General features: G+C 60.5%; 11 protein-coding genes across 11 annotated transcripts; 6 read left to right on the forward strand and 5 right to left on the reverse strand.

The window, feature by feature from the left end:
- Positions 1 to 152: 152 nt before the first annotated feature.
- BDZ90DRAFT_252816 (hypothetical protein) lies at positions 153 to 2,972 on the forward strand (the record flags this gene model as incomplete). Its single annotated transcript, XM_025507772.1, has 2 exons — positions 153 to 1,356; positions 1,462 to 2,972. The coding sequence occupies exons 1-2, from the start codon at positions 231 to 233 to the stop codon at positions 2,970 to 2,972; spliced, it is 2,637 nt and encodes an 878-aa protein (XP_025362145.1). The 5' UTR covers positions 153 to 230.
- Positions 2,813 to 5,614, reverse strand: BDZ90DRAFT_232508 (homoaconitase). The gene is made up of 4 exons (XM_025506279.1): positions 5,308 to 5,614; positions 5,146 to 5,229; positions 4,541 to 5,070; positions 2,813 to 4,453 (listed from the first exon to the last, which is right to left on the reverse strand). The coding sequence occupies exons 1-4, from the start codon at positions 5,521 to 5,523 to the stop codon at positions 3,085 to 3,087; spliced, it is 2,199 nt and encodes a 732-aa protein (XP_025362146.1). The 5' UTR covers positions 5,524 to 5,614; the 3' UTR covers positions 2,813 to 3,084.
- A 302-nt stretch (positions 5,615 to 5,916) lies between these two features.
- On the forward strand, positions 5,917 to 7,622 carry BDZ90DRAFT_232510 (ketol-acid reductoisomerase). Its single transcript, XM_025506280.1, has 5 exons — positions 5,917 to 6,153; positions 6,236 to 6,268; positions 6,345 to 6,545; positions 6,640 to 6,978; positions 7,100 to 7,622. The coding sequence occupies exons 1-5, from the start codon at positions 5,950 to 5,952 to the stop codon at positions 7,535 to 7,537; spliced, it is 1,215 nt and encodes a 404-aa protein (XP_025362147.1). The 5' UTR covers positions 5,917 to 5,949; the 3' UTR covers positions 7,538 to 7,622.
- Positions 7,623 to 7,661: 39 nt separating this feature from the next.
- On the reverse strand, positions 7,662 to 8,362 carry BDZ90DRAFT_232511 (hypothetical protein). The gene has a single exon (XM_025506281.1). It carries the CDS (start codon positions 7,909 to 7,911, stop codon positions 7,669 to 7,671), a length of 243 nt encoding a protein of 80 aa, XP_025362148.1. The 5' UTR covers positions 7,912 to 8,362; the 3' UTR covers positions 7,662 to 7,668.
- Positions 8,363 to 8,447: 85 nt separating this feature from the next.
- On the forward strand, positions 8,448 to 10,343 carry BDZ90DRAFT_232512 (hypothetical protein). The gene has a single exon (XM_025506282.1). The coding sequence runs from the start codon at positions 8,729 to 8,731 to the stop codon at positions 10,250 to 10,252; it is 1,524 nt and encodes a 507-aa protein (XP_025362149.1). The 5' UTR covers positions 8,448 to 8,728; the 3' UTR covers positions 10,253 to 10,343.
- A 77-nt stretch (positions 10,344 to 10,420) lies between these two features.
- BDZ90DRAFT_279869 (hypothetical protein) lies at positions 10,421 to 13,745 on the reverse strand. The gene is made up of 2 exons (XM_025509218.1): positions 13,227 to 13,745; positions 10,421 to 13,146 (listed from the first exon to the last, which is right to left on the reverse strand). Exons 1-2 carry the CDS (start codon positions 13,669 to 13,671, stop codon positions 10,616 to 10,618), a joined length of 2,976 nt encoding a protein of 991 aa, XP_025362150.1. The 5' UTR covers positions 13,672 to 13,745; the 3' UTR covers positions 10,421 to 10,615.
- A 352-nt stretch (positions 13,746 to 14,097) lies between these two features.
- BDZ90DRAFT_260606 (hypothetical protein) lies at positions 14,098 to 15,380 on the forward strand (the record flags this gene model as incomplete). Its single annotated transcript, XM_025508269.1, has 2 exons — positions 14,098 to 14,300; positions 14,411 to 15,380. 2 exons carry the CDS (start codon positions 14,098 to 14,100, stop codon positions 15,378 to 15,380), a joined length of 1,173 nt encoding a protein of 390 aa, XP_025362151.1.
- Positions 15,381 to 15,545: 165 nt separating this feature from the next.
- On the reverse strand, positions 15,546 to 16,155 carry BDZ90DRAFT_232515 (RNA-binding domain-containing protein). Its single transcript, XM_025506283.1, has 2 exons — positions 15,859 to 16,155; positions 15,546 to 15,773 (listed from the first exon to the last, which is right to left on the reverse strand). The coding sequence occupies exons 1-2, from the start codon at positions 16,111 to 16,113 to the stop codon at positions 15,606 to 15,608; spliced, it is 423 nt and encodes a 140-aa protein (XP_025362152.1). The 5' UTR covers positions 16,114 to 16,155; the 3' UTR covers positions 15,546 to 15,605.
- A 305-nt stretch (positions 16,156 to 16,460) lies between these two features.
- On the forward strand, positions 16,461 to 18,975 carry BDZ90DRAFT_220322 (putative SAC1-recessive suppressor of secretory defect; the record flags this gene model as incomplete). Its single annotated transcript, XM_025504431.1, has 5 exons — positions 16,461 to 16,546; positions 16,634 to 17,663; positions 17,738 to 17,874; positions 17,992 to 18,108; positions 18,237 to 18,975. 5 exons carry the CDS (start codon positions 16,461 to 16,463, stop codon positions 18,973 to 18,975), a joined length of 2,109 nt encoding a protein of 702 aa, XP_025362153.1.
- Positions 18,976 to 19,022: 47 nt separating this feature from the next.
- BDZ90DRAFT_252832 (putative PRE10-20S proteasome subunit C1) lies at positions 19,023 to 19,936 on the reverse strand. The gene is made up of 2 exons (XM_025507773.1): positions 19,581 to 19,936; positions 19,023 to 19,495 (listed from the first exon to the last, which is right to left on the reverse strand). The coding sequence occupies exons 1-2, from the start codon at positions 19,924 to 19,926 to the stop codon at positions 19,077 to 19,079; spliced, it is 765 nt and encodes a 254-aa protein (XP_025362154.1). The 5' UTR covers positions 19,927 to 19,936; the 3' UTR covers positions 19,023 to 19,076.
- Positions 19,937 to 20,138: 202 nt separating this feature from the next.
- BDZ90DRAFT_181858 (hypothetical protein) lies at positions 20,139 to 22,866 on the forward strand. The gene is made up of 2 exons (XM_025503780.1): positions 20,139 to 22,146; positions 22,256 to 22,866. The coding sequence occupies exons 1-2, from the start codon at positions 20,192 to 20,194 to the stop codon at positions 22,527 to 22,529; spliced, it is 2,229 nt and encodes a 742-aa protein (XP_025362155.1). The 5' UTR covers positions 20,139 to 20,191; the 3' UTR covers positions 22,530 to 22,866.
- Positions 22,867 to 23,021: the final 155 nt, after the last annotated feature.

The raw sequence follows: 23,021 nt of genomic DNA on the forward strand, positions 1-23,021 counted from the left end.
GCGTTGCCCCCACGTCAGGACGCATTCAATTCAGATGAGCTCGTCTCGCGCCGAGCCCGCGTCATTCCACCTTCCCGTCCGTCCGCGACCTGATCGAATGCGATGCGAGATGCGAAGTTGATCAGAGTGCGCCGCTCCGCTCCCGAACCAACCTTGCAGGCCGCTTATCTAGCTTCTCGTCCCAACCTCACCATCCTCTCTCTCCTGCTCATCCTTGACGGCGGCTCACAATGACCTCCTTCGACCCTGGAGGTCACGCCGGCCTCCTCGATCTCCCCACGGAGCTCCTCTCCTATATCATCCGCCTCGTCTACCTCGATTCAATGCCGCGCAGCTGGCATCGCAATTTGGACCTGCACGGTCTCCCTTCAACCTACGCAGATGGGCGTGCCATCTCCTCGAGCCACTCGCGAGTGCAGGCTACACTGTGGAGCTTGTGTCTCGTATGTCACGCCACGTACAATGAGGCAAGGCCGCTATTGTACAGAAGGATCAATGTGAGCTTGCCGCACTCATTCACCCTCTTGCTGAGGACGCTGGGAGCTGCCGCCCTTGCAACGGCATACGAGCGCTTCCAGCAGACGGGAAAGCTGCCAGACGACGCGCAGAGCATGGTTGCTGCGGCTGGATTTGCGAGGGTATTGGGTACCAGCTTGGTCATGACAGAGGACGAGGTGCGTGGAGGGAGAAGCCGCGAGGCATCTTCCTCCTCTACGCCTGCGCCTACGCCTGCTACCACGGGAGAGGGAGCAGCGCTGGACGACGACCACCTCCAACTCACATGGCAGAGCGATTCGTCCCGCTTCACCGTCTCGCTACGTCAGCTCTCCGAGCTGCAAGACTGCGTAAGAGTCATCGACTTTAGCGCATTCACGACCCAGGGGATGCGCAGGACCATCGGGCAGGGAATGGAGGCAAGATTCGTTACCCCTCCGCGACTGTTGGCTTTGCTTACCGCCGCGCCCAATCTTGCGGCCTTTGGAGCGAGTCAGACGATGGACTCGAGTTTGAGCGTCGAGGTGCTGGAAGCTCTGCTCTTCAGAGGAGGAAAAGCGCCACATCGTCCAGCGAGGTTGCGTGGAGTATCGGTGGAGAGGAACAACAAGAAGAAGAGGAGGCGGACCACCCACAAGATCAGAGACGACGATGGAGAGGGCGAGGCGGTTGTCTCCCTCTCAGCGTTGGATCTCACAGACTGCGTCTCTCCCGTCTTTGAGGGTGCCGTTACGGAGTTCATTGCGCGACATTTGAACGCCCGCGTGACGCATACTTTGCACGAAGAGTCGAGCACCGATACCGAGACGACGGCAGATGAGGGAGCGAGCACAACGGGGGACGAGGAGAGCGATGTGCCGCGTAGAGGGCGCAGCAGGGGAGGTGGAGACGAAGAGGAGGAGCGTGGCAGGCGAGGAGGTAGCAGAGCAAGCGTCATCATCGAGCAAGACCACCGCGGCCGCGCAGGCAGCAGCAGAGGTAGCGGGAGCAGAAGCAGCGCCTTGATCGACGCTGATCGCTCGCGCGGACGAAGCGTACGCTCCCTCTCCCGCGCCCCACCAGCACCACGCTCTACATCCTTCCCAGACTTTGAACGTCTCAGCCTGAATGGCATCATCTGGCGTCCCGCTCTCCTCTCTCCCTTCCTCCGGGCATTCACTGGTCTCACTCACCTAGACGTCAGCCGCACACGGATCGACGCCGACCTCCTCGGCCATCTGTCCGCCTCTCCCTCTTTACACCTCGAGTCCCTTTCGCTGGCAGGATGTCGCAACCTCACCTCAGAAGGGATCGCGGAGCTCCTCATCGACTCGCCCGTCACGGCAGACCTAGCAGAGCTCTCATTGGAGGGCAGCCTCGTCTTTCCCACGCCTCTGGAGCGACATCACCTCGCCGCCATCCTGAGCGAAGCGCCTTGTTTCCGTTCAGGCCGGTTCAGGTACCTGGATATAGGCGGATGCGGGTGCGATGATGAGCTCCTACTCTCCTTGGCACCGCAGCCTTTCCTCCTTGACCTCGGCTTGGGTGCCTCACCCGGCCTCACACTGAGTGTTGTATCGCGCTTTCTGCGGGAACGAGCGCCCAATGTGCAAGTTCTCGAACTCTCGGACAGCTGCTACCACCCGGGCTCCACCTCCGGCGTCCTCGCGCTGGATGTGGCTACCCAACTGATCGGTCCCTGCTGCACCACGCCGCCCTTACCGCTCTCCCTGCAACTGGCGCAAATGGGCTTCGCAGGTGCGGATCAAGCAGCAAAAGCCGCAGCGGAGGCTACTGCTGCTCAGCTGCGCGAGCCGACCAACTTGCGCGTCGTGGGGCTGAACGGGCCCAGCCTACGCAACGTACGCGCAGGCTTTGGAAGCTGGAAGGTCATTTGGGGGAGTGGGAAACGCGGCTGGCTTGTGGACACGAGTGCGGGGCCCAGTCCCGATGCCAAGGATAGCGATCTCGATCCGAGCGAGGGCGGCGAGGGTGAGGCCGAGGAGCAAACCGGCAGTCCACCAGCGAGAGCTGCGGGGTTGAAGGCACCTGCACCTCCTGCGAGGAGGTCAAGGTCTAGGCGAAGAATGGGCTACGAGCCGGAGACACCGCCCCTCGGTCGCTCCCCTTCACGGCATCGTAGTCTCAATTTGGGGCACAACAGATCTCGCTCGCAAGGACCAGCAGGATCCCCCCACTCTACGCTTCTTCGCGGAGCAAGCTTTTCTTCCTCTCTCCGTCCTCCCTCTCCCACCCCACCCGAGTCTAAACCACCACCGGCACCGCCCCCAGTCCCCGTTCGCCCGGAAATCGTGCGCAACCTCCCCTCTGGCCATCCGCGGCGCTCCTTCCTTGAGAACCTGGCGGCGAAGAGTAGCACAGGAGGGGGTGGTGTGTCGAGCGAGGTGGGATGGCATGCGAGGAAGATGGAGACATTGCTTGGCTTTGGGATGTTAGGACGGGAGAGGGGTTGTTATGCTTTTGTTGCGTATTGTTGATGAGGGACAGACAGTGGGAGGAGAAGGATCGCGTCGCATCGCATCGGCTGGCACTCACGCTTTGCTACATCTATACATTATCGACATCATCACAACGCATCGCCCCGCAATCTCACAAGCGCTTCTGCACCCACGCCTCCAGTCCTCCAGCAACAGCGATGTCCTGTACGGCTTTGCCTACACCCGCCGGCCTGGTCACGTATCGCCTCTCCTTACCGTCGCTCCCCTTGAGGACCACCTGCCCATTGCGCGTGTCAACCCTAACCTCCCCCTCCAGAACCACACTGATCTCTCCTTCCTTCTTCCCGCCAGCACCCCTCACGCCACCCTGGGCAAACTCGCGCGTCAAGTCCTCGACAAGCTGTGGGCACTCCAAGCAGACCAGCCCATTATTGATGGCGTTGCGCTTAAAGATGTCTCCAAACGACCCAGCGAGAACGAGCGGGATACCCGAGTACTTGAGAGCGGTAGCTGCTTGTTCTCTCGAGCTTCCCGTACCAAAGTTGTACCCACCCAGAAGTACTACCCCCTTTTGCGGTCCGCTCTCCCCCGCCTTGCGAGGCTCAACCTGTGCGCTCACGGCTGTGGGCGATTTCAAGTCGGCGACGATGCTGGCGAAATTGGGGTCGTAGTTCTCCATGACTACCTGCGCTTGCTTGGACGGGGTGATATCGTCTTGATAAGTGTACTTGCCCGGGTAGATGCCGTCCGTGTTGAGGTTGTCTTGCGGGGCGAAAATGAGTGTACCGTGGAAGCTTGAGGGGAAGCCAGCGAGAAGCTCAGCGCTCGAGTCGACGTCTTCCGCTGCGGCCGAGCTGGACGTCTCGGCTGCTTCGGTGGGTGCGGCAGCGCTGAGGGAGTACTCGAGCTTTCCCTCCTGCTCAGGGATGGGGGAAGGACCGCAGATCTTCCCCTGCAGGGCAGAGGCGGCCACTACTGCCGGGCTGGCCAAGTAGGCCAGAGCCTTTGGCGAACCCATGCGCCCCTTGTAATTGCGGTTCGTCGCAGAAATGCCCACCTCGCCGTCTTCGAGCAAACCCACACCCAAACCGATGCAGGGTCCACAGCCTGCGGGGAGGGGCTTAGCTCCTGCGGCAAGGAGGGCACCCCAGTCACCGCTCTCTTCCGACTCGCGTTGAACGACGGAAGAGGCGGCTGCTACGTAGAACTCTACGCCTGGTGCCACCTTTTTGCCGCGCATGACATCGGCTGCCGCCTTCAAGTCGCTCGCTCGCGAGTTGACGCAGGATACCAGGTAGGCCTTGTTGATCTTGATGTTCTGTTGGGACAGGTCGGCGAGCGGGGTGGAGATCTTGACGCTATTGGGGCCGGAGACGTGCGGGGAGAGGGTAGAGAGGTCTAGGCGCAGCGTCTTGGAGTAGAAGGCGTCCGAGTCGGGGCGGACGAGGTTGGTGGAGAGGTGGTCAAGACGCTCCATGTTTAGGCGCGGGTGGTGGGCCGCGTGCGAGGGTGAGGAGCCCCTGTGCGAGGGCGACATCAAAGGACGAGGGGAGTCGGATCAGCGAGAGCCGGCGGCTTGTACAGAGGTGCTACGGCCGCCCACTCACATTTGGAAGTTGAGCTTGTCCATCCTCCTGACCATCTTCTCATACCACGAGAGCGTCACGTCGTCGACGGGGAAGACGCCCGCCAGCGCTCCCCATTCCGTCGTCATGTTTGAGATGGCCAGCCTCTCATCAATGGATAGGCCCGCCACTCCCGACCCCGTAAATTCAATGGCAGCATTCAACACCTGGTCCTCGTTGAAATACCCACAAAGCGCCACAATGACGTCCTTTCCCGTCACGCCAGGGGGAAGCTGCCCGACAAGGTCCACTTTCACCACCTCTGGAATCTGCCACCACGTCTGTCCCGTAGCCCAAATGGCCGCCGCGTCGGTTCTGACGACGGGGGTGCCGACGCAGCCTACGCCTCCGTACATGTTTGAGTGGGAGTCGGAGGCCACGGCGAGGGTCTGCGGGAAGGCGTACCCCTCCTCGATCATCACTTGATGGCCAATGCCGCGGCCTGCGGGGTAGAAGTCGATGCCTTGTTCGCGAGCGAAGGATTCGATGCGCGAGTACTTTTTGAGGTTGGCCTGGAGCGAGGGGTGAGGGGACGAGGCATTAGCGGGGGGCAGTTCGCAGAGATGGAGGCACGACGCCGCGCTCACTTCGCTCTTGTTTTGAACATCGTGGTCCAGAGCAAAGACAACCTGGGATGGATCGCGAATCTTTGTGGCGCCGATTGAGCGGAACTGTATATGCGGTGGGCAGGGAGAGGGGGGGTCAGCCATGCCTCTTGATTGCTAGACCCTGCTCGCACTCGCGCTCACCTTGGTAATGCAGGGCCCCGTATTGTCATGCGTCATGACCGTCTGCGGTCTGACGCTGAGGTAGTCTCCGGCCTTGACCTTTTGACCCTGCGCGAGGTCGACTGCATAACGCTGCACGATCTTCTCGATGAAGGATTGCGGTGTGTCCGAGGCAGGGAGCGATGTGTGAGTGGCTAATCGACGCAGCGAGCTCGCAAAGGAGCTGGGTCCAGCCATCCGTGAGCTTGTCGCGCTTGCCAGCCGTGTTCTTGATCTGAGAAGCATCGCGGGCGTGGTATCGAGGAGCGTGCGGTGGTTGGTATCACGGGCAACCCTTGGAAGTCACGCTTGCCATTTCTCAGCCGCCACTCCAAGGCGCACGGAATGGCTCGCGTGGCTTCGCCCAAAGCCAAATCCGTCTGAGCCCGGTCACTCGTCGTCTCTCCGCCCCGCGCGCTCTGCTCTTTCTCATTGAGCGACGAGTCAAGTCAAAGTGCACACCGACTTCTCGCCGACGCACGGCGCCACGCAGGGCAGGGCAGCTCAGAGACTCTAGGCTCCCTCTCTCGCCTGCCTGCCCGCCTGCCCGCCTAGCCGCCCGCTTGCTCGCACTCCGTCTTTTTGACTTCTTCCTGTTCTTCTCAACACCAACCACTCATCACCATGTCCCTCCCCAACGTCACCCGCTCGACTGCCCGTGCCGCTTTCCGCGCTGCTACCAAGCAGGTCGCACAGAAGCAGGCTGTCCGCTCCTTTGCCGTTGCGGCTGGCGCGGCTGCTCGCCCTGCCCTCCGTGCTGCGCCGGCTGCCCCCGTGATGCAGAAGCGCGGCGTCAAGACCATTGACTTTGCTGGTACCGAGGAGAAGGTGAGGCGCGCCCGGAGCGACATGCAGCACTCACAATAGAGTAACGAGGAGCTCACATTCGCCTTCCATCCCACCCTCGCAGGTCTACGAGCGCGCCGACTGGCCTCTCGAGAAGGTGCGTCTGTGCGAGCGAGCAGATGCCACGCCCTCCGCTAATGCCTTCATTCTCCCTCTTGCCTCCGCACACACAGCTCCACGACTACTTCAAGAACGACACCTTCGCTCTCCTTGGCTACGGCTCCCAGGGCCACGGTCAGGGTCTCAACCTCCGCGACAACGGCCTCAACGTCATCGTCGGTGTGCGCAAGGGCGGTCACTCGTGGAAGGAGGCCATCGAGGACGGCTGGGTCGAGGGAAAGAACCTCTTCCCCATCGAGGAGGCAGCGCAGAAGGTGAGTGCCCAGGCGCGAGCACGAAGCTTCAGCCTAATTCTCTCCTCTAACTCCCTCGCTGACGATCCTCCTCTCCCTCTCGCACACCCTACAGGGCACCATCCTCATGAACCTCCTCTCCGACGCGGCCCAATCCGAGACCTGGCCCGAGCTCCAAAAGTTCATCACAAAGGGCAAGACCCTCTACTTTTCGCACGGCTTCTCCGTCGTCTACAAGGAGCAGACGGGCGTCATCCCCCCCAAGGACGTCGATGTCATCCTCGCCGCTCCCAAGGGTTCGGGACGTACGGTCCGATCCCTCTTTGTCGAGGGACGCGGTATCAACTCGTCCATCGCTGTTCACCAGGATGTGACCGGTAAGGCTCTCGAGCGCGCTACGGCTATGGGTATCGCTATTGGCTCGGGTTACCTCTACGAGACGACTTTCGAGAAGGTGCGTGGGCGCGGGGTCCCCCAGGACGAAGCATGATCTGCGCGTGCACGTGAGCGCTGACGTTGGGTCACCCCCTTCTACTGTCTCCTCTCCCCTCCTTTGCTCTACTCGCCGCGCACAGGAAGTCTACTCGGACCTCTACGGAGAGCGCGGCTGCCTCATGGGCGGTATCCAGGGCATGTTCAAGGCCCAATACGACGTTCTCCGCGAGAATGGCCACTCCCCCTCGGAAGCCTTCAACGAGACATGCGAGGAAGCCCTCATGTCCCTCTACCCTCTCGTAGGAGAAAACGGTATGGACTACATGTACAACGCCTGCTCCCTCACCGCCCGTCGTGGTGCGTTGGACTGGGCTCCCAAGTTCGAAGAGGCAAACAAGCCCGTATTCCGTGAGCTTTACAAGAGCGTTAGGGATGGTAGTGAGACGAAGAGGACTCTCGAGTTTGCTAGTCAGAAGAACTACCGTGAACTCTATCAGGAGGAGACGGATAAGATTAGCGCCCAAGAGATGTGGCGCGTTGGACATAAGGTTCGCGCTCTTCGTCCTGACAGGAAGTAAGGTGCAGGCGTGCGACGTACGGCGTACGGCGTACCGTATCGTACCGTAGAGCGGTAGCGTGAGGTGAGGGCACGCAGCATGGCAATCAGGCATTCTTTGTGTATCGCGTTTCACAATGACATTTGTGCACATCAGTGGACTTCGTTCAACGCCAGCACCTGCGCCAAGGAGTGAGTCTGGTGCGTGCGAGTGTGCGTTGCGCAGCGTCGCATTGCTGCCTCGTCGCGATGAACGAAGCAGATTCCTTGGCAGGGAAATGGGACCAAGGATGAAAGAGCAGCACGTCCGAGATGAGGAGCAGCTCGTACGGTAGCGAGGGACGCGGTGGACGCTGTGAAGCCTTGCGCAAAGAGTATTGACGTCTTCAACGCCATCCATCGAATGGGGGGACAGGATGATTCGTAGCATGAAAAGGGATAAAGGCAAGTTTGCAACACCAGCTGCAATGGATTCTCTCTGCGTGCTGATCAGACGCTCACGTCTGGGTACGTCAGAGGTACGAGGAGGGTGTCGAGAGAAGTGCCCTCGTGGTGACAGAGTCCTGGCCCGTCCGTCTCCCGAGAAAGGCCATCAACGAGGCTGAGAAGAAATGCCGCGACGTCACCTCAAGCGATTCTCCTGATTGCGCATCTCTGGTGAGCGAGTCGTACAGGATAGACAGAAGCCGACCCCACGATCCTTGTCTCCACAAACCCGTCAAGCTTGCGTTCACCATTTCGCCTGACGCAGATGATCGCTTGCTTGCTGTCGATGGTAAAGAGGGAGGTATTCTGTCGGCAAGCGAGTAGTGTTGAGCCCTGCGATCGACCCGCCATGGCCTCATCTTCGTCGGCCGACGGAAAGGAAACGGCGAAGAGGCCGATGCGGAGCGGCGACTTCTTCTTGCTCTACGAAGGAGATTTTTTGGGCTGCACCGTTCATCCGACGCTTTGGGAGAAGATCTCGCGGCGCGCTGCGCGACTTACTTTGTGCCTCTCGCACCTCGCACTTCGCACCTCGCACCGCCAGACGTCGTCCTCGCTGGGAGCCAACCCTCGGCATGGCGATGCGATTGCGAAAACAGCAAGCGTCGGTGCGGCTGCGTCGATGCGTCGCGAGCATGATCCGAAGGTCTTCCCCACCTTGTCTCCCCACCTTGTCTCCCCACCTTGTCTCGACATTTCATCCTCTTAGCAATACCCTCACGCCATCATGTCGAGCGCTGAGAAGGCCAGCGCTGGTGGCAGCGCTACCAGCATCGACCACGCCCATGACCACGACCACGAGGGAGGACGCGTTGCCGGACCCCTGACACAGGCCAAGCGCGGCGACTTGGGCGACGATGCGTACGTGTCGGACGAGGCCTATGAGCGAGCGGTCCAGGGCAAGGAGGCCATGCACCAGCTGGGTTGGGTCAAGATGGCTACTCTCCTCTGCGTCGAGGCCATCGCCTTGGGATCACTCAGTCTGCCGGGCGCCTTTGCTACGCTGGGCATGGTTGGCGGTGTGCTCCTCACCGTAGGCACAGGCGTTCTCGCAACGTACACCGGCTGGATCTGCGGTCAAGTCTACCTCTTCTACCCTGGCTTGAAGTCATTTCCCGATGCCGGTCGACAGCTCTTCTCTCCCCTCGGCCCCCGCTGGGCTCGATTCGGCTACGAGCTAGTCTCCGTTCTCTTCGTCGCTCAGCTCACACTCAACTACGCCAGCCACGCCCTCACGGGCTCCATCATGTGGCAGCACATCACCGACCGCGACGACATCTGCTCCATCATCTGGGTCCTCGTCTCCGCGGTAATGTTGACGCTACTCGCATCGCCGCCTACGTTCGAGAAGTTCTCCTTCTTGGGCTACGTCGACTTCGTGTCTATCATCATCGCCATCCTGATCGTGATGATCGCGACTGGCGTATCGGGCCCTACCCCAGCCTCGGACTGGTCCGCGTGGCCGCAGCCGGGCACCACCTTCGTACAAGGATTCGCGGCCGTCACGAACGTCCTCTTCGCCTATGCGTTCGTCATCGTCCAATTCTCGCTGCAGACGGAGATGAAGAACCCAAAGGACGTGACCAAGTCGGTCATCGTAGTCGGGGGTGTTCAAATTCTCGTATACACTCTGACGGGCGCACTCATCTACGCCTTCGTTGGGCAGAGCGTCGAGTCGCCAGCCATTCTCAGCGCTGGATCCAAGACGATCGTACGAGTGGCCTTCGGCATCGCCATGCCCGTGATCTTCATCTCAGGGAGCATCAACGCGAACGCCGTAGCGCGCTACGTTCACCACCGGATCTATTCTCACTCGCGCCATCAGTACATCAACACGGGACCCGGATGGCTCCTCTGGATCGCCATTCTGGCAGTGCTGGGGGTCGTAGCCTTCGTGGTCGCGGAGGCCATTCCGTTTTTCTCTGACCTTCTAGGCATAATTTCAAGCCTCCTGATAAGTGCCTTCACCCTATGGCTCCCGAGTGTACGCGGATTGCGATTTACGTTGATGCTCGAAGCAAAGCTGACCTTCTCTTCTCCCCTCGTGCGCGTGCAGGTCTTGTGGTACTTTATGCTGCGGCAGGGCGCGCCCTTGAGCAGGCAGAACCTTATCCACACGCTACTGTGCCTGGTCTGCTTCATCTACGGAGTGACAGTCCTCGGTGTCGGAACCTACGCAAATGTGGACTCGATTGTGCAGAAGTACACCGTAGGCAAAGTTCGCTCCGCGTTCTCCTGCGCGCCGCTTTAGGCGAGCTTGGGCAACGAGCGGATCTGCAACTGCTGCATAGGCCTGTCAGCCGAGTTGACTCTCTCAATCAAATCACTTCTCCAGACCGTGCAAAAAAGTGTCGACTGGTCTTTGACCATTGCCACGCCTCTTAGCGCGAGAGTCGCGTATCGCGTGTCGCGCGCCGCAGTCCGGCCTCGCCTACGCCTCTTTCAACCTCCGATGCAGCGTGGGCTCCACTGGCTACTGCTTTCCCGCTCAGCTCTGAGAGGGAATTTTCTCTTCTTTGATTACGGAGTAAAAAGTAGGAGAACAAGCAAAAGAAGCGTAGAGTGTGGCGCACCTTCCTCCCCTCCTTCTCTTCTCTGCCCCCCTCGCGAGGCCCTACGCCGTTGGCCTCTCCCAAGTTGTCTGCTTCGTCGTTCGATTAGCGTAGTAGACCCCATGGCCCGAGCGACTGACGCGCTTCACCCATCCGGGTGGAAGGGGTGCATCCTCTCCTGAAGAGTTGCTGCTTGCAGTTGCGGGTCGAGAGGCCGGAGAGCCTGCTGTGCTTGTGCCTATGCTCGGAGTGGCCATGGGAGTGGGAAGAGAGGATGCCGGGCCTGGCGTCGAGGCTGGATGAGACTGAGAGCTGGCCGGCGACTTGGGAGCAGTACGCGGTGGGCTCACCCTACGGGGTGCTTTGGGCACACTTCCTCCGAGGGTTCCATCCTTTTCGTCGTCCGATGCAGCAGGTCGCTTCCTCCCCGCCTCCGCCTCCGCCTCCCCGTCATCCTCCTTGATGCCCAACGCCTCCTTCACCACATCCGCAATCTCCTTCCTCGCTACATCATAGCACATGGTCAGCCCAGCCTCGGCGCTCTCCTTCCACTCGTCCTTGATCCCCATCCTCTTGACGCTCCCCTCCAGCTCCCCCGCAAGCGCCATGCGTGCAACCGTCGCAATCTGAGTGTCCTCCTCGCGAAGCTGCGCGTCCGTGCCCAGACGTTGAAGACGGTTGAGATCGCCTTCCTCTTCGCCGTCGCCATCGCCTTCGGAGGAGGGCGAGGGACGCGCGAGTGATGGATAGAGCCTCCCTGCGATGTGCGTGACGTCGAGCACCACTTCGCTGCCCTCTTTGCAGATGGGCGAGAGCAAGAAACCCGGCTGCAACTTGGTCATCTCTGGCAACTCGACGCCTTCGTGTCCCCAGCTACTGAGCAGGTCCAGGCGAGGGAAAGCGAATTTGCGCCCAACGCCGCCAAAGACATCCCCTGCCGCACTGGCCACGGCTGCCCTTTCGTCGTAGAGGCGCTTCTCCTCCTTGGCTTTGGCCTCGTGGCTCGCAAAGGTCATTACTTGGTAGACGCTCCCCACGATTCGGGTGCGAGGCATGGGGCGTCGTCCAGGACGTTTGACGGGCGGGCGGGCGACAGTGCTGTCACCCTCTCCCTCTGGTTGCTGTTGCTGCTCTCCTTGCCCCTTTTCATCACTCTCCTCCTTCTTCTCCTCCTCGTCCCGAAAGATGGCCCTCAACCGCATCACATAACTCCCGTGCAGCTCCCTCCCTCCCTGACCCTCAAACGCATCGCTCCTCCTTGCCAATCGTTTCTCCCTCGCCAATCCGTCGAACATCTCCCTCACCTCTTTCACGCCCAGATTGAGCCGCACCACGTCGCCGACCCAGACTCGCTCGAGGCCGAGAAAGAGGCCCTGCCAATACTTGCCGGGGAGAGGCCAGCGCGAAGAGGTGCTTGATGAGGAGGAAGAGGAGGGGGGTTCTTGCTGTGCAGTAGAGGTGAGGCGACGATCTGCCAGACCTGGGCGGATCTCGTCGTCGTGCTCCGCGCTGGCGGGGACGGTGGAGCTGCTTGCGAGGGCTTGTGTTTGAGGCTGCGACCTTGCTTGTTCTGAGACAGGAGGAGGCCGATAGTTGGGCAACCCCTTGATATTGAGCACGTCGAAAAAGTCGGTCACCCTCCAACTCGCCCTCATGTAGTTGCAGGCAGTCATGCTGAAGGCGAGGGCGCCGAGGCACTTTGTCCAGTTTGGCGACGGATTGGCAGTCGTTGATCCGTCCGCGTTGAGCAGACCGAGGCGGGGTGGGAAGCCGGGCGGTCCGGCCGATGAGCTGCTCGCTTCGGTTTGGCCTTCTCCCTCCAACCACCTGTGCTCCTCCCACGAGCCGAAAGAAGAGGACGAGACGTCCTTGTCGACAAAGCCTGCCAGGAAAGGCTGGAGTCGCTCCTCCCCAACCCTGCCCCGCTCGAGGGGACAGCCCACCAGGATGACGCTGTACATTCTCTTCTGCTCCACCCGTGCCCCTGCAGCCGCAGCCGCACCTGCGCCTCGTCGTCGCGGGTCTTTACTTCCCGCTGCCGCCGCCTCTCCTCCCTCATCGCGCACCACTCTTGCCTCAAAAGTGACCAGCTCCACCTGCGCAGGCCACTTGTCAAGGAAGCGCGATGCCTTCTCCGGGTCCCTCACTGGTCTGTCAAGGGTTAGCCACACGAACTCTCCCTGCCTGAACCCTTCGCTCTCTCCCACCGCAGCCCGCGCTGTGCGCATCAGCTCATTGTCCCGCATTGTGGCAGAGGGCACGTTGATTCCCAGCACGGGGCGACGATCGGAGGGAGGGAGAAGCTGCGTCTTTACTCGCACCGAATTAGGTGTTGCTGCACCCACGCCGACACCGGGACGACGACCGGGAGGGCGTCCCCTCCCTCCCCCTGCTTCACCGCGCGAAGCCTTTGGCGCCCCGCTACCTCCCTGTGGACGTGGACGATACGCCCCCTCGGCCTGTGGGACGGCGCGCTTCGAGCCTGTGCAGTACTTGCAGGCGCACAGCAATGGGTTCAAGGTCGAGTGAGAGAGGAGATACTTGGCGTGTGGGAGAAATTCTTTGCTCGAGCGGAATCGATGGTGATTTGAGCCTGGGCGAGAGCGAGCGAGGAGGGCGTAAAGGTCAGCATATAGCCTGATTGACCGGCCCAATGTGGAGTCGCATACATACCGAACAGATACGGATCCGTCCTTGGCGACTCGCGCGGCCCCTTTCTCTGTTCTGTGAAGGTATAGTCCCTGGGAAAGGACGCTAGACGCCACGTCTCTCCCTCTGGCGGCTTCCTCCCTTTCCCCGCCCATTCGGCGAGGTCCAGCCCAATGACATTGCACCATCGCTGATAGCTGCGTTCGTCGGGCGAGAAGACGTGGTAGTAATTGACTTCCCGTGCTGAAGGTGGTGGGACGACAGTGTTTGGTGGGCCGAAAGAGGGGTCCCCGTCGGAGCGGGGAAAGTGGATGAGCCCGTTGGGCTGGAAGATGGTCGGGTCGTTGCGCGGGTCAAGAGGCTGGGGAGGAGCTGGGAGAGCAGATGTCGAGGCGATCGGCTGCGCTGGCTCTTCCCGCTGCTGAGGGGTATCGTTCGACGAGCCCACGGGAGGGTCGTCGATGCTCATCTTGACCTCCCTCTGAGGTCGATGGAGTGTGATTAGAGTCTGAGTGGCTTGGATCGAGCGGAAAGAGCTCAAAGTCGAGTCGCGTCTGTCAAGTCTCGCTCGCAGCGCAGCTCCGACTTCGAGTCGCGAGTCGACACTCGACTCGACACTCGACATCGGATCGGAATCACGGCCGCCCTCCTCCCTCTAACCTGGGCTCCGGGCTCTGCCCTTGCCTCGATCTGGGCCCCGCCTTACCCTGCAGATGAGCAAGAGCGAGACAGACGCACACACTAAGATCTGAAATTTGGCCCGCAGGTCGCGAGACGAGGCGAGGCGAGGAAAGAGACATTTCGATTTGGGATTTGGAGGCGGACCAAGGAGTGGGCATCGCCATCGCGACTTCTTCCTTCCTCCCTTCCCTGGATCAACCTCGCCAACACACGTATGCCATCTCAGCGAGGTTACGCCTCATCGCAGCAGCCACAGGCAGGGCCGAGCGACCCAGCAAAGACGCAAGCGCAGGCGCAGACACAAGCGCAAGCACAGGCACGCTCGCAGCGTCTTCGTGTTCAGCCGCCGAGGCATAGAGGACGAGGAGGAGGAGGAGCAGCGCCGCAACACCCGCAGCCGCCCCCAAAGAGTAGTCTGTGAGTAATGAAAGCGGCGTAGCGCGGCGTAACGTCTTGACGTCGAGTCCGAATGGCTGTTTGCTGACTTGCCTGGCTCACAACACTCGCTCCTACACACACCCCCGCAGCGATCTCGCCTGGTCATACTCGCGCTCCCAGGCACACGGAGCACTCCAGCTACAGTCCTCCCCTTCCTTCACAGAAAAGCATTGGGCTGGGCCTCACAACCATTTGGGCGATCGAGATAGCAACGACTCGGCTGAGGACGAAGGCGATGAAGATGGGGAGGACGAGGAGGAGGACGAAGACGACCTACCCTCGAGAGGCGACGAGGACGAGGAGGATGAAGACGTGACAATAATGGAAGGTCTGGAAGGAGCAAGCACACGTCCTTCGCACCCTCAAGTGCGCAAGCTTGCAGCAGAAGAAATGCGCGGCCGGCAACGTCCTCGCTCTTCTCGCTCGCGAGACCGCGAGGTCAAGAGACTCACTGCCAGCGACGTCGTCATAGACTCTTCCTCGGCGGCTGCGGCTGCAGCGGAGCGCAGAGGACGAAGACGAAGTCCGAGAGACAGCAGTGTGGGTAGTAGTCTGCTCGTTCTCCCTGCTCCTGGTCAGGGCCAGGATCTGGCTGGCGGAAGCGGATCGGCCGAGCCGCGCGTAGGAAGCCATTATGAGCGCTACAGCTTGCGCTCTTCGTCCCGAGACATGGAGAGCGATGAGGAAGGTGATGGAGAAGCACAGCTGGCGCGCAGGCGTCGACCCAGGTTTAGGCGACACAGCAGCTCGTATCGGAGTGATGGCTCCCCAGCGGCAGCAGCGCCCACGGAGCAGCATCAGCAGGACGGTCCCAGTCGTAGAGCGAACGAGACTACGCCACTGCTGAGGAGGCAGGGTTCTATGGTGCGCAGTCAGTCCACACCGCTGTCTATGGCACGGCCGAGGACACCCCGCCTCGAGGGGATGGAGGGCGTAGCGGCACTGGGCGCGGATGGGCGAGGGGAGGAAGGGGCTGATACAGGGGCGAGGGCGACCAGCTGGTGGGCACGGCTGTGGGGCAGCTTGACGAGCTGCGTATGTGTAGGGAAGAGGAGGTGACAGGACGGCGATGATGCGACGACGTCAACTAGCTGCCCATTCTTGCGCTGTGCTTTTGCTTCTGCCTTGCTTTGCCTCATAGCTACATCTTCCAGCTGCTGCTGCAGCACGGCACTGCCTAATCTAATCTACTCAATCACACGCCCTCATTCCCAAGCTTTCGACCCAAGCATAGCCTTGCCTACGATACAAGTACAAATTGTGACTTTCCAGAGTCCTTGCCAATCAGGCCTCCCTCTCTACCACCGCGGCTGCAGCCTCGCCCCCACCCTCAAGGGGCTGGGCATGCTGCTTGATCCATTCCTCATCGTCCCAAATCGCTCTATTCCCACCTGTCCCTCCTACTGCAGCGGTCGTCTTGAGCGGTTTGGCCAAGTTAACATTGAGAATTCGCTGCGCCGCGTCGTGCCCGTCGTGAAATCGAGGTCAGCATACATGCAGCCCAACAGCATCGACGCCGATGCCGACGCCCACTCACCCCTGCCAGCTCATTGTGGTGCATATTATCAATGGTATCCTGCGCTTCTTGCCCCGTGGAGAAGACGACGAAACCAAATCCCCTGTGAGGGCCGCCGCCTGCCGCCTGCTGACCCTCCCCCGCGCGCTTCTCTCGTGGTAGCTGTACATCCACCACTTCACCAAACACTTGCATAGTCGAGAGGAGAGATGTTTCGTCGATGGAAGGGGGCAAGCCACCGACGTAGATGGTTGTATTTGTTGTCCTGTTGGCCATGGCTGCCAAGAGGGCCGAGAGGACTGGCAGAAGGAGGAGACGACGAGGTAGCGAGCGGAAAGAGACGAGAAGTTGGATTGATTGCAACGACGGACGGATAGAGGGGACCACCAGTCGATTGCGTTGACCGCCGCCGCCGCCGCCGCCGCTTCTTCTCACGCGCCTCCAATCTCCGCCCGCTTCGGCCACGTTGATCAGCCAGGGCGACTCCACACGACGACGCAGCAAAGCGCACTACTTCTCTCTTTCCTCTTTTCCCCACACGACGCCGTCGCTGCTTCAGTCCATCGTACACAAAGACTCTGACGCCGACGACGATCATGAGCTCAACAGCGAAAAGGCAGACAATGGCCCCTTGGGAGGCATACAAGCTGTACCTCTCACCGCAGGCTTACGTCTTCGAGCCTACCATGGGTGGTGGAGGGGCAGACAAGTGAGTGCGGCGCGGTGCAGTGTAGGGGTGAATGACGCCCTCGAATGGTCATCCTGACTGGCTTCTCTCGTCCCCCTCCTCTCACAGAGAATACCTCATCATCAACCGAAACGACGACGAGTCCGATCCTTCCTCCAACCCGCCAGCCCTCTCCCTCTCCTCGACCCTCCCAGCTTACACAAAAGGATGCAAAACCCTCTCCGTCTTGGGGATCCTCGGCCTCCTCCCCCTGCACACTACCCACTTCCTCGTAGTCATCACCTCGCGCTCCCACGTCACCAACATCACGAAAGACGCACCAGTGTATATGGCCACGGACTTCCGGCTGTTCCCCATCAGCGCCAAGGCGGATAAGAGCCTGCTTGTCAAGCATCCCGTCGAGAAGACGCTAATTGAGCTGTTGAAGGGGCATCTCTATTCTGCCCCCTTCTACTTCAGCTATGGCTGGGACCTCACGAGCTCGCTGCAGCGTCAATCCAGCCTCCCACCCGGTGGCGCCCCCTGGCAAAGGGCAGACGAGCGTTTCTTCTGGAATCGACACCTCTCCTCCCCTCTCATCGAGGCCTGTACCTCCAACACAGGCACGGATCTAGGTCGCTTCATCTTGCCGTGCATCTTCGGCTTCCTCTCCCTCAAGACGGCAAGTATCAATGGGCACGACTTCCTCTTTGGGCTCATCGCAAGACGATCAAGACATAGAGCTGGCACTCGCTACTTCTCGCGCGGGGTGGATGCGGAGGGGAATGTCAGCAACTTCAACGAGACGGAACAGTTTGTCCTTCTGGACGGGTCCGCCTCTCAAGTCCCTAGCGGTAAGGCAGGGCAACTCAAGTTCAGCTACGTCCAGACGCGCGGCTCGGTTCCCGTGTACTGGGCTGAGGTGAACAATCTTCGCTACAAGCCCGACTTGGTCGTCATGGAGCGAGAGGAGACGCAACATGCCACGCGACTGCACTTTGAGCGTCAGGTGGCTACGTATGGGGACAACTATCTGGTGAACCTCGTCAATCAAAAGGGGTACGAGAAGGCAGTCAAGGATGCGTATGAGAGGGCGGTGCGAAGCTTGGCCAATGACCGGGTCCACTATACGTACTACGATTTCCATCACGAGTGCAAGGTGAGCAGGCGAGGGCGTAGCGTAGAGTGAAACGAAGCTGAGCCACACCTTCTCTCCGTCGCTGCCGTTGCCAGGGCATGAAGTTCGAAAAGGTCTGGGACCTGGTCACCAAGCTGGAGAAGATGGGTCTACGCAGCTCCGACTGGTTCCAGGGGGACGGCGAGAATGTCTCTAAGCAGTCTTCCGTCGTTCGTACGAACTGCATGGACTGGTGAGTAGTGAACGCGGCGAGGCGAGGCAGGGCCAACGTACAAGAGCGCTCAGCTGCGTGATAAGGAAGAGGGAGAGGAAATGAAGCTGACCTAAATATCTCGCGAAATGTGCACAGCCTCGATCGCACAAACGTCGTCCAGTCTACGCTGGGCAAATGGGTCCTTACCTACCAGCTGCGCAAGGCCGGGATTCTCGGCGAGGAGGAGTGGGTGGATGATCCCAAGCATGCTAAGTTCATGTAAGCACCCGTGACTGTTTCAGTGACGTGCGACGCCTGACTGACTTGAATCGTTCACACCCGTCTTCCCTTTCTTCCTCACTCGCCTCGACCCCGCTCTTCTCGTTCGCCCCCGCACGCAGGTACCTCTTCCGCAACGTCTGGGCAGACCATGCGGATGGCGTCTCCCTCGCCTACTCCGGCACTGGTGCGCTGAAAACGGACTTCACGCGCACAGGGAAGCGCAGCTGGGGTGGTGCGGCGCAGGACGGGGTCAACTCTGTCACGCGCTACGTAAAAAACAACTTCACCGACGGACCGAGACAGGATGGGTACGACCTCTTCACAGGCGCATGGACACCCGCTAAGGGAGTGCAGGGAACAAAGCGTTCCCTCACAGTCCGTGCGATGCCTTATGTCCTGCTCTTTGCACTCAGCATGCTCATCCTCGCAGCGATCCTCCCACATCACACGCACAATGTCGCTCCTTCCACTCTCCCGCGTCAGGAGGAGGCGGCGGCGCACGGCGGTAAGGGGGGACCAACGGCGACCTACCTCTTGTTGTGGACGGGTGTCCTCGCCTTTGCGCTGCGCTTTATCCTCGATCAAGGGGTGGAGTTCGTAGCCTACCCGACGCTCAACCGCGGTGTGTACGAGGAGAATATTCGGTATGATGGGAGTGGTTGGACTTCCGGCCGGAATGGGAGGGGACCGGGTGGGGTTAAGGGGAAGTGGGGTGGGAATAGGAAAGGAGGGCGATACAGTGGGATGGGCAGGGGTTTTGTGGCTGAGGTTGCCGAGAAGGGGAGGGAGGTTGTTGGTGCGGGTGCGAAGGGCAGTGGTAATGCGGATAATAGGAGGGGGTATGCCGCGGAGCAGTAGATGTAGATATGGATGAGCGGAGTGCAAAAGAGATTCAGGATGAGGCTGGTTGCGGGGCTGGTTGTGAATGCTTCGATTGATCAAAATCGTGTATCTCTCCTCTAGTCCTCCATGTCCGCATCCAACGCCTCTTTAGCCAATCGCTCCGCCTCCCCCTGTACGTCCTTGGGCACAATCTCCACCTCCCCTTTACCGCCCTTGGTCTTTGGCCCAACCCAAGCCATCTCGAGCTCAAAGTCCTTGTCCTTATTCTCATCATGACACTTGTACACAATGCGAGCCGCCTCCTTGACTGCCTGATCGAGGGTGAGTGTATCGAGGTCCAACTTTTCAATCTCCGTCTTTGCCAATTGACGCCCCTTGCCCAGGGCGGCACCACGGTAGCCGTGGTAGGAGCCGGAGGGGTCGATGAGGTACAGCTGAGCGCCTAGTTCTGGGTCACGGCCGAAGAGGAGGGCGGATAGTCCAAAGGGTCGGACAGAGGAGTAGAGGGTGAAGGCATGCATGTAGAGTGAGGTGCCTGCGCGCGTGGGGGCGGGGTCGACGACGAATGTGAGCAAGGACAGCGCGTATATGCTAGGGGACACTTCCTCGCTCCAACTCACGATTAGCCAACGCCTTTACCGGCGCAGGAAAGCGATATGTGTCTCTCCAAGCCCTCGCCTCCTCCCTTGCTCTCCCCGCCAAATGGTTCCCATCCGCCACAAGTCCCGCCGTCACCAATCCCGCATGTCGATCGACTCCCATGCACCTCCTGTTCGTCCCCGGGACCTGCAACTTTGTAGCTACGAGCTTCTCCACCGCAACCACTACGCCTCCATCGCTCGTCTTGATGGCAAGAACCGTTCCGGACTGGTCGACGGATTTGAGGGCGTACTCGATTTGGAAGATACGGCCGTCTGGAGAGTAGGTGGAGGAGGAGAGATCGTACCCTGTGCCTTGGGATGCCATGGCGTGTGGGTGGAGGAGGAAGAGGTGATGGTGATGGTGGTAAGGAAGAGCGAGTGCCGACCCTCGACGCTCAGGCCAGGTGGGACTCGTCAGCCCTCTCGACGTCGACTGGCTGCTTCCGGTCCGACCCAACTGGCCCCTCACGCGTGGCTAGCCTCGACTGGCGCTCGAGCCATGCGCCTTTGCGCTTTGCTTCTCGCTCCGCCTTTGCTCCTCCCTTCCTTCCACTCCGGACAAGCGCCAACGACACGATTCACTCACGGCAATGGCGTCAGCAGGGGGTGACGCTCGACTCAACCTGGAAGCATGGTCGCGCGATCTGCTGGGAGATGCACAGCTAGAGAATGTGGCGCATCTGGCCGCTTGGTGCCAACAGAGCGATGCGAGGACTGCGAGGACCAGTCATGAGGAGGAGGAGGAGGAGGATGAGGAGAGTAATAATGCCTCCACCTCTCGATTGCCCCCTGATGACAGGGACAATACGGCCGCGGTGCTCGGCCCTAGTTCCTCTGCGATCAAACTCCCTTCAGAGCCCATCACTTCCTCGTCCGCTCTGTTGCCCTGGCTGGAAAGCATCAAGCCGCCGCCCAATCCCGCTCCCGGTCGGGCTCCTTCCTCCACGATGACCTCATCAACACCCGCCCAACTCTCCCACATCATCTCAGCCGCGGAGCGTACCACCTCCCTCTTAAGTCAACTAGAATCGGCGCGCATAAATGTCGCAGAGCTCAAAGCGGGCTCACGCTCAGTAGAGGAGACGGCCGAGGAGTTGCGCAACGAATCCGAATCCTCCTCCTCAGGTCGTACCTCCTCGCACCATCTCTCCCACCTGGTCTCGACCCTCGATTCCCACCTGTCCTACTACTCCATCCTGCCACAAGCGACCCAGTTCCTCTCCTCGCCCAATCTGAACCAGGTCGTCCTATCGGAGAGGTTCGGACCAACTATGGCGCAGTGCGATGCGGCGTACGAGTTCGTGCGCGCGCGCCCGCATTGGAGGGATGCGGCTGTTCATCGTTTGAGGTTTGAGCATTGCATTACGCGAGGTGGGACGCTGGCGAGGATGTGGGTTGTGGGTCGTTTCAAGGAATTGGGAGCGCAGGTGATTACAGGGCTAAAAGAGAGGGGGAAGGCTCTGCCAGCTGGTGGACAGGATGGGACGCTAATGGAGTTTGCAGACGCGGGATTGCTGGGTATCCTCTATCCCTCTTATGTCAACGCGGCGCAGGAGGTACGCTCCGTCCTCGCCGAGATCACGAAGCGATGCACTCGTCCTCGTCCTCGAGGGGGAGAGCACGGGAGCAACCAGGACACCACAGACGCAGATGGCGGCGACGCCGATGGAGCATCTTCGCGCGGCGAACCACTTGACGAGTCGAGCATGCTTCACGACTACCAAGGAGCTCATCTTGGGAGCGAGGCCGACGAGGAAGAGGACGAAATCCACATACCCACCTTCACCGAGTTCGACACCTTACTGTCCGACTGTAGGGCAGCCTACTTTGACTCGAGGCGCAACGCGCTTCTGCCTTTGATTGGCGCGGCCCTAGCAAAGATTGAAGGGAGGGCGGCAAAGGCGGCGGGCGGTGCGGAGTCAGAGACGCAGTCGCAATCACCGCTGGTTCTCTTCCTCTCTCAGAGTCTCAAGATGCTCACACCCTTGCTCGGCAGCGAGTATCGCCTCTACACCCTCTTCTTCGATATCCGTACCACCTCCCACGCTCACGTTCAGGGAGCTCCTCAAGGGTTGCTCGATTTCCTCAGCTCCCTAAGCAAAGAACTCTCAGACCGGCTGCACCCTCGCATCTATGCCGAGTCTCGATTGAGCGAGCTTGCCCGGCTTGCTGAAACCGTATTAGAGGCAGGTCACGACGATGAGCACGAGGGCAAGATGCCCTCTCTCTTCTCCGTGAACGATCCGCACGACTTCACTGCGCTCTTGCCTCGCTGGGAGCCCGCTCCCGATCATCAGGGCGCAACAGCGGAGCGCACCTGGTTACACGGCCCTCTTGTTAAGCCCGTCTACTCGGACATTGCCGCGAGACTCACCTTTCGCGCTCGCGCTATCCTGCAGGGGAGGGACGTTGCGGGATACACGCCGGCGGATGAGGGGGAGATGCTGCATGCTATCAGAGCTATCAAAGCTCGAGCCGCGGATGCAGAGGTGGACGTGCACGCGGATGTGCAGAGTAAAGGGAGGAGAAAACGCAAAGCGAGAGAGTCACTGGGCGTCGGCGTGCTACAGGCAGCGGCGCAACGTGCGCTGGAGGAGCACACGAATGATCAGCAGCAAGTCGGAGCGGTACCTTCCTCAAGCAAGCACGCCCAGCAGCAGTCGCAGTCTCAGCGCATCGTCCTCTTCTCTCTTCCCCCCTCTTCTACACTCAATACCTGGCCTGCTCCCCTCTCCCGCGCCCTCCGCATCCTTCACACTCTTCACCCCGTCCTCTCGCGCTCCACCCTCGCCGAGCTGGGCGTCGAAGCAGTGCAGTGCGTTCGAGGAACATTGCGTCGTCAGCAGTCCGCCCCGCCAGGTCAAGGGAGGGACTCGCTCGACCTCTCCCTCTATCGTCTTCGCTCCAGCCTACTCCTGCGCGAGCTGAGCGCCAGTGTGGACCTGAGCCTCGCACAGCCCTGCAGGGCGGACGAGCTCTTGATGACAGGGCTGGGCGCGGCATCGGGAGGGACAGGCCCGCCGACGCTCGATGTCGGTGCGGTGAGCAAGGTTGTGGGTGGCCTGTTGGACGCCGTCAGGCGCGGTTGGGCTAGCTCTGCGGGGGGAAGGGAGCAGCCACCCCAGCCCGCGGGCGTGGTAGGGGTGGGAGGAGCATTGGCGCAAGATGTCGCAGCGTGCACGCGCTCTGTTCTGGACGAGATCGTTGCGCAGCTCGAGGCGCCGGGGAGGAAGGGAGTCGCAGGTGAGGGTGAGGGCGCGGCTGAGCTTGAGAGGAGGCTCAACAGCGTCTCGAGCTGTGTAGCGTGCTTCGTCGAGGACGAGGAGGTGGCGAGGAGCATTATGCGCGGGGCGGTGCGCGAATTTCAGGGCAGAATGGACGGCAGTAGCGATGAGGAGAAGGAGATACTGCGCGCCATTG

Source organism: Jaminaea rosea (assembly GCF_003144245.1).
Source record: "Jaminaea rosea strain MCA 5214 unplaced genomic scaffold BDZ90scaffold_7, whole genome shotgun sequence".
Lineage (NCBI taxonomy): Eukaryota > Fungi > Basidiomycota > Exobasidiomycetes > Microstromatales > Jaminaea > Jaminaea rosea.

Bases quoted from the DNA above. Each gene is read 5' to 3' on its own strand.
- BDZ90DRAFT_252832 (XM_025507773.1), bottom strand. From the start codon at position 19,926: ATGGCATCCCAAGGCACAGGGTACGATCTCTCCTCCTCCACCTACTCT. The intron at 19,496-19,580 runs GTGAGTTGGAGC...CCACGCGCGCAG, and splicing joins GGTAAAGGCGTTGGCTAATC to GCACCTCACTCTACATGCAT.
- BDZ90DRAFT_232512 (XM_025506282.1), top strand. From the start codon at position 8,729: ATGTCGAGCGCTGAGAAGGCCAGCGCTGGTGGCAGCGCTACCAGCATC.
- BDZ90DRAFT_181858 (XM_025503780.1), top strand. From the start codon at position 20,192: ATGGCGTCAGCAGGGGGTGACGCTCGACTCAACCTGGAAGCATGGTCG. The intron at 22,147-22,255 runs GTCACTGGGCGT...AAGCACGCCCAG, and splicing joins AGAAAACGCAAAGCGAGAGA to CAGCAGTCGCAGTCTCAGCG.
- BDZ90DRAFT_232508 (XM_025506279.1), bottom strand. From the start codon at position 5,523: ATGGCTGGACCCAGCTCCTTTGCGAGCTCGCTGCGTCGATTAGCCACT. The intron at 5,071-5,145 runs GTGAGCGCGGCG...CCCTCGCTCCAG, and splicing joins ATGTTCAAAACAAGAGCGAA to GCCAACCTCAAAAAGTACTC. The intron at 4,454-4,540 runs GTGAGTGGGCGG...GCCCTCGCACAG, and splicing joins GACAAGCTCAACTTCCAAAT to GGGCTCCTCACCCTCGCACG.
- BDZ90DRAFT_232510 (XM_025506280.1), top strand. From the start codon at position 5,950: ATGTCCCTCCCCAACGTCACCCGCTCGACTGCCCGTGCCGCTTTCCGC. The intron at 6,269-6,344 runs GTGCGTCTGTGC...CCGCACACACAG, and splicing joins CCGACTGGCCTCTCGAGAAG to CTCCACGACTACTTCAAGAA. The intron at 6,546-6,639 runs GTGAGTGCCCAG...CACACCCTACAG, and splicing joins TCGAGGAGGCAGCGCAGAAG to GGCACCATCCTCATGAACCT.
- BDZ90DRAFT_232511 (XM_025506281.1), bottom strand. From the start codon at position 7,911: ATGGCGTTGAAGACGTCAATACTCTTTGCGCAAGGCTTCACAGCGTCC.
- BDZ90DRAFT_279869 (XM_025509218.1), bottom strand. From the start codon at position 13,671: ATGAGCATCGACGACCCTCCCGTGGGCTCGTCGAACGATACCCCTCAG. The intron at 13,147-13,226 runs GTATGTATGCGA...GCTCTCGCCCAG, and splicing joins GACGGATCCGTATCTGTTCG to GCTCAAATCACCATCGATTC.
- BDZ90DRAFT_232515 (XM_025506283.1), bottom strand. From the start codon at position 16,113: ATGGCCAACAGGACAACAAATACAACCATCTACGTCGGTGGCTTGCCC. The intron at 15,774-15,858 runs GTGAGTGGGCGT...GACGCGGCGCAG, and splicing joins ACCACAATGAGCTGGCAGGG to CGAATTCTCAATGTTAACTT.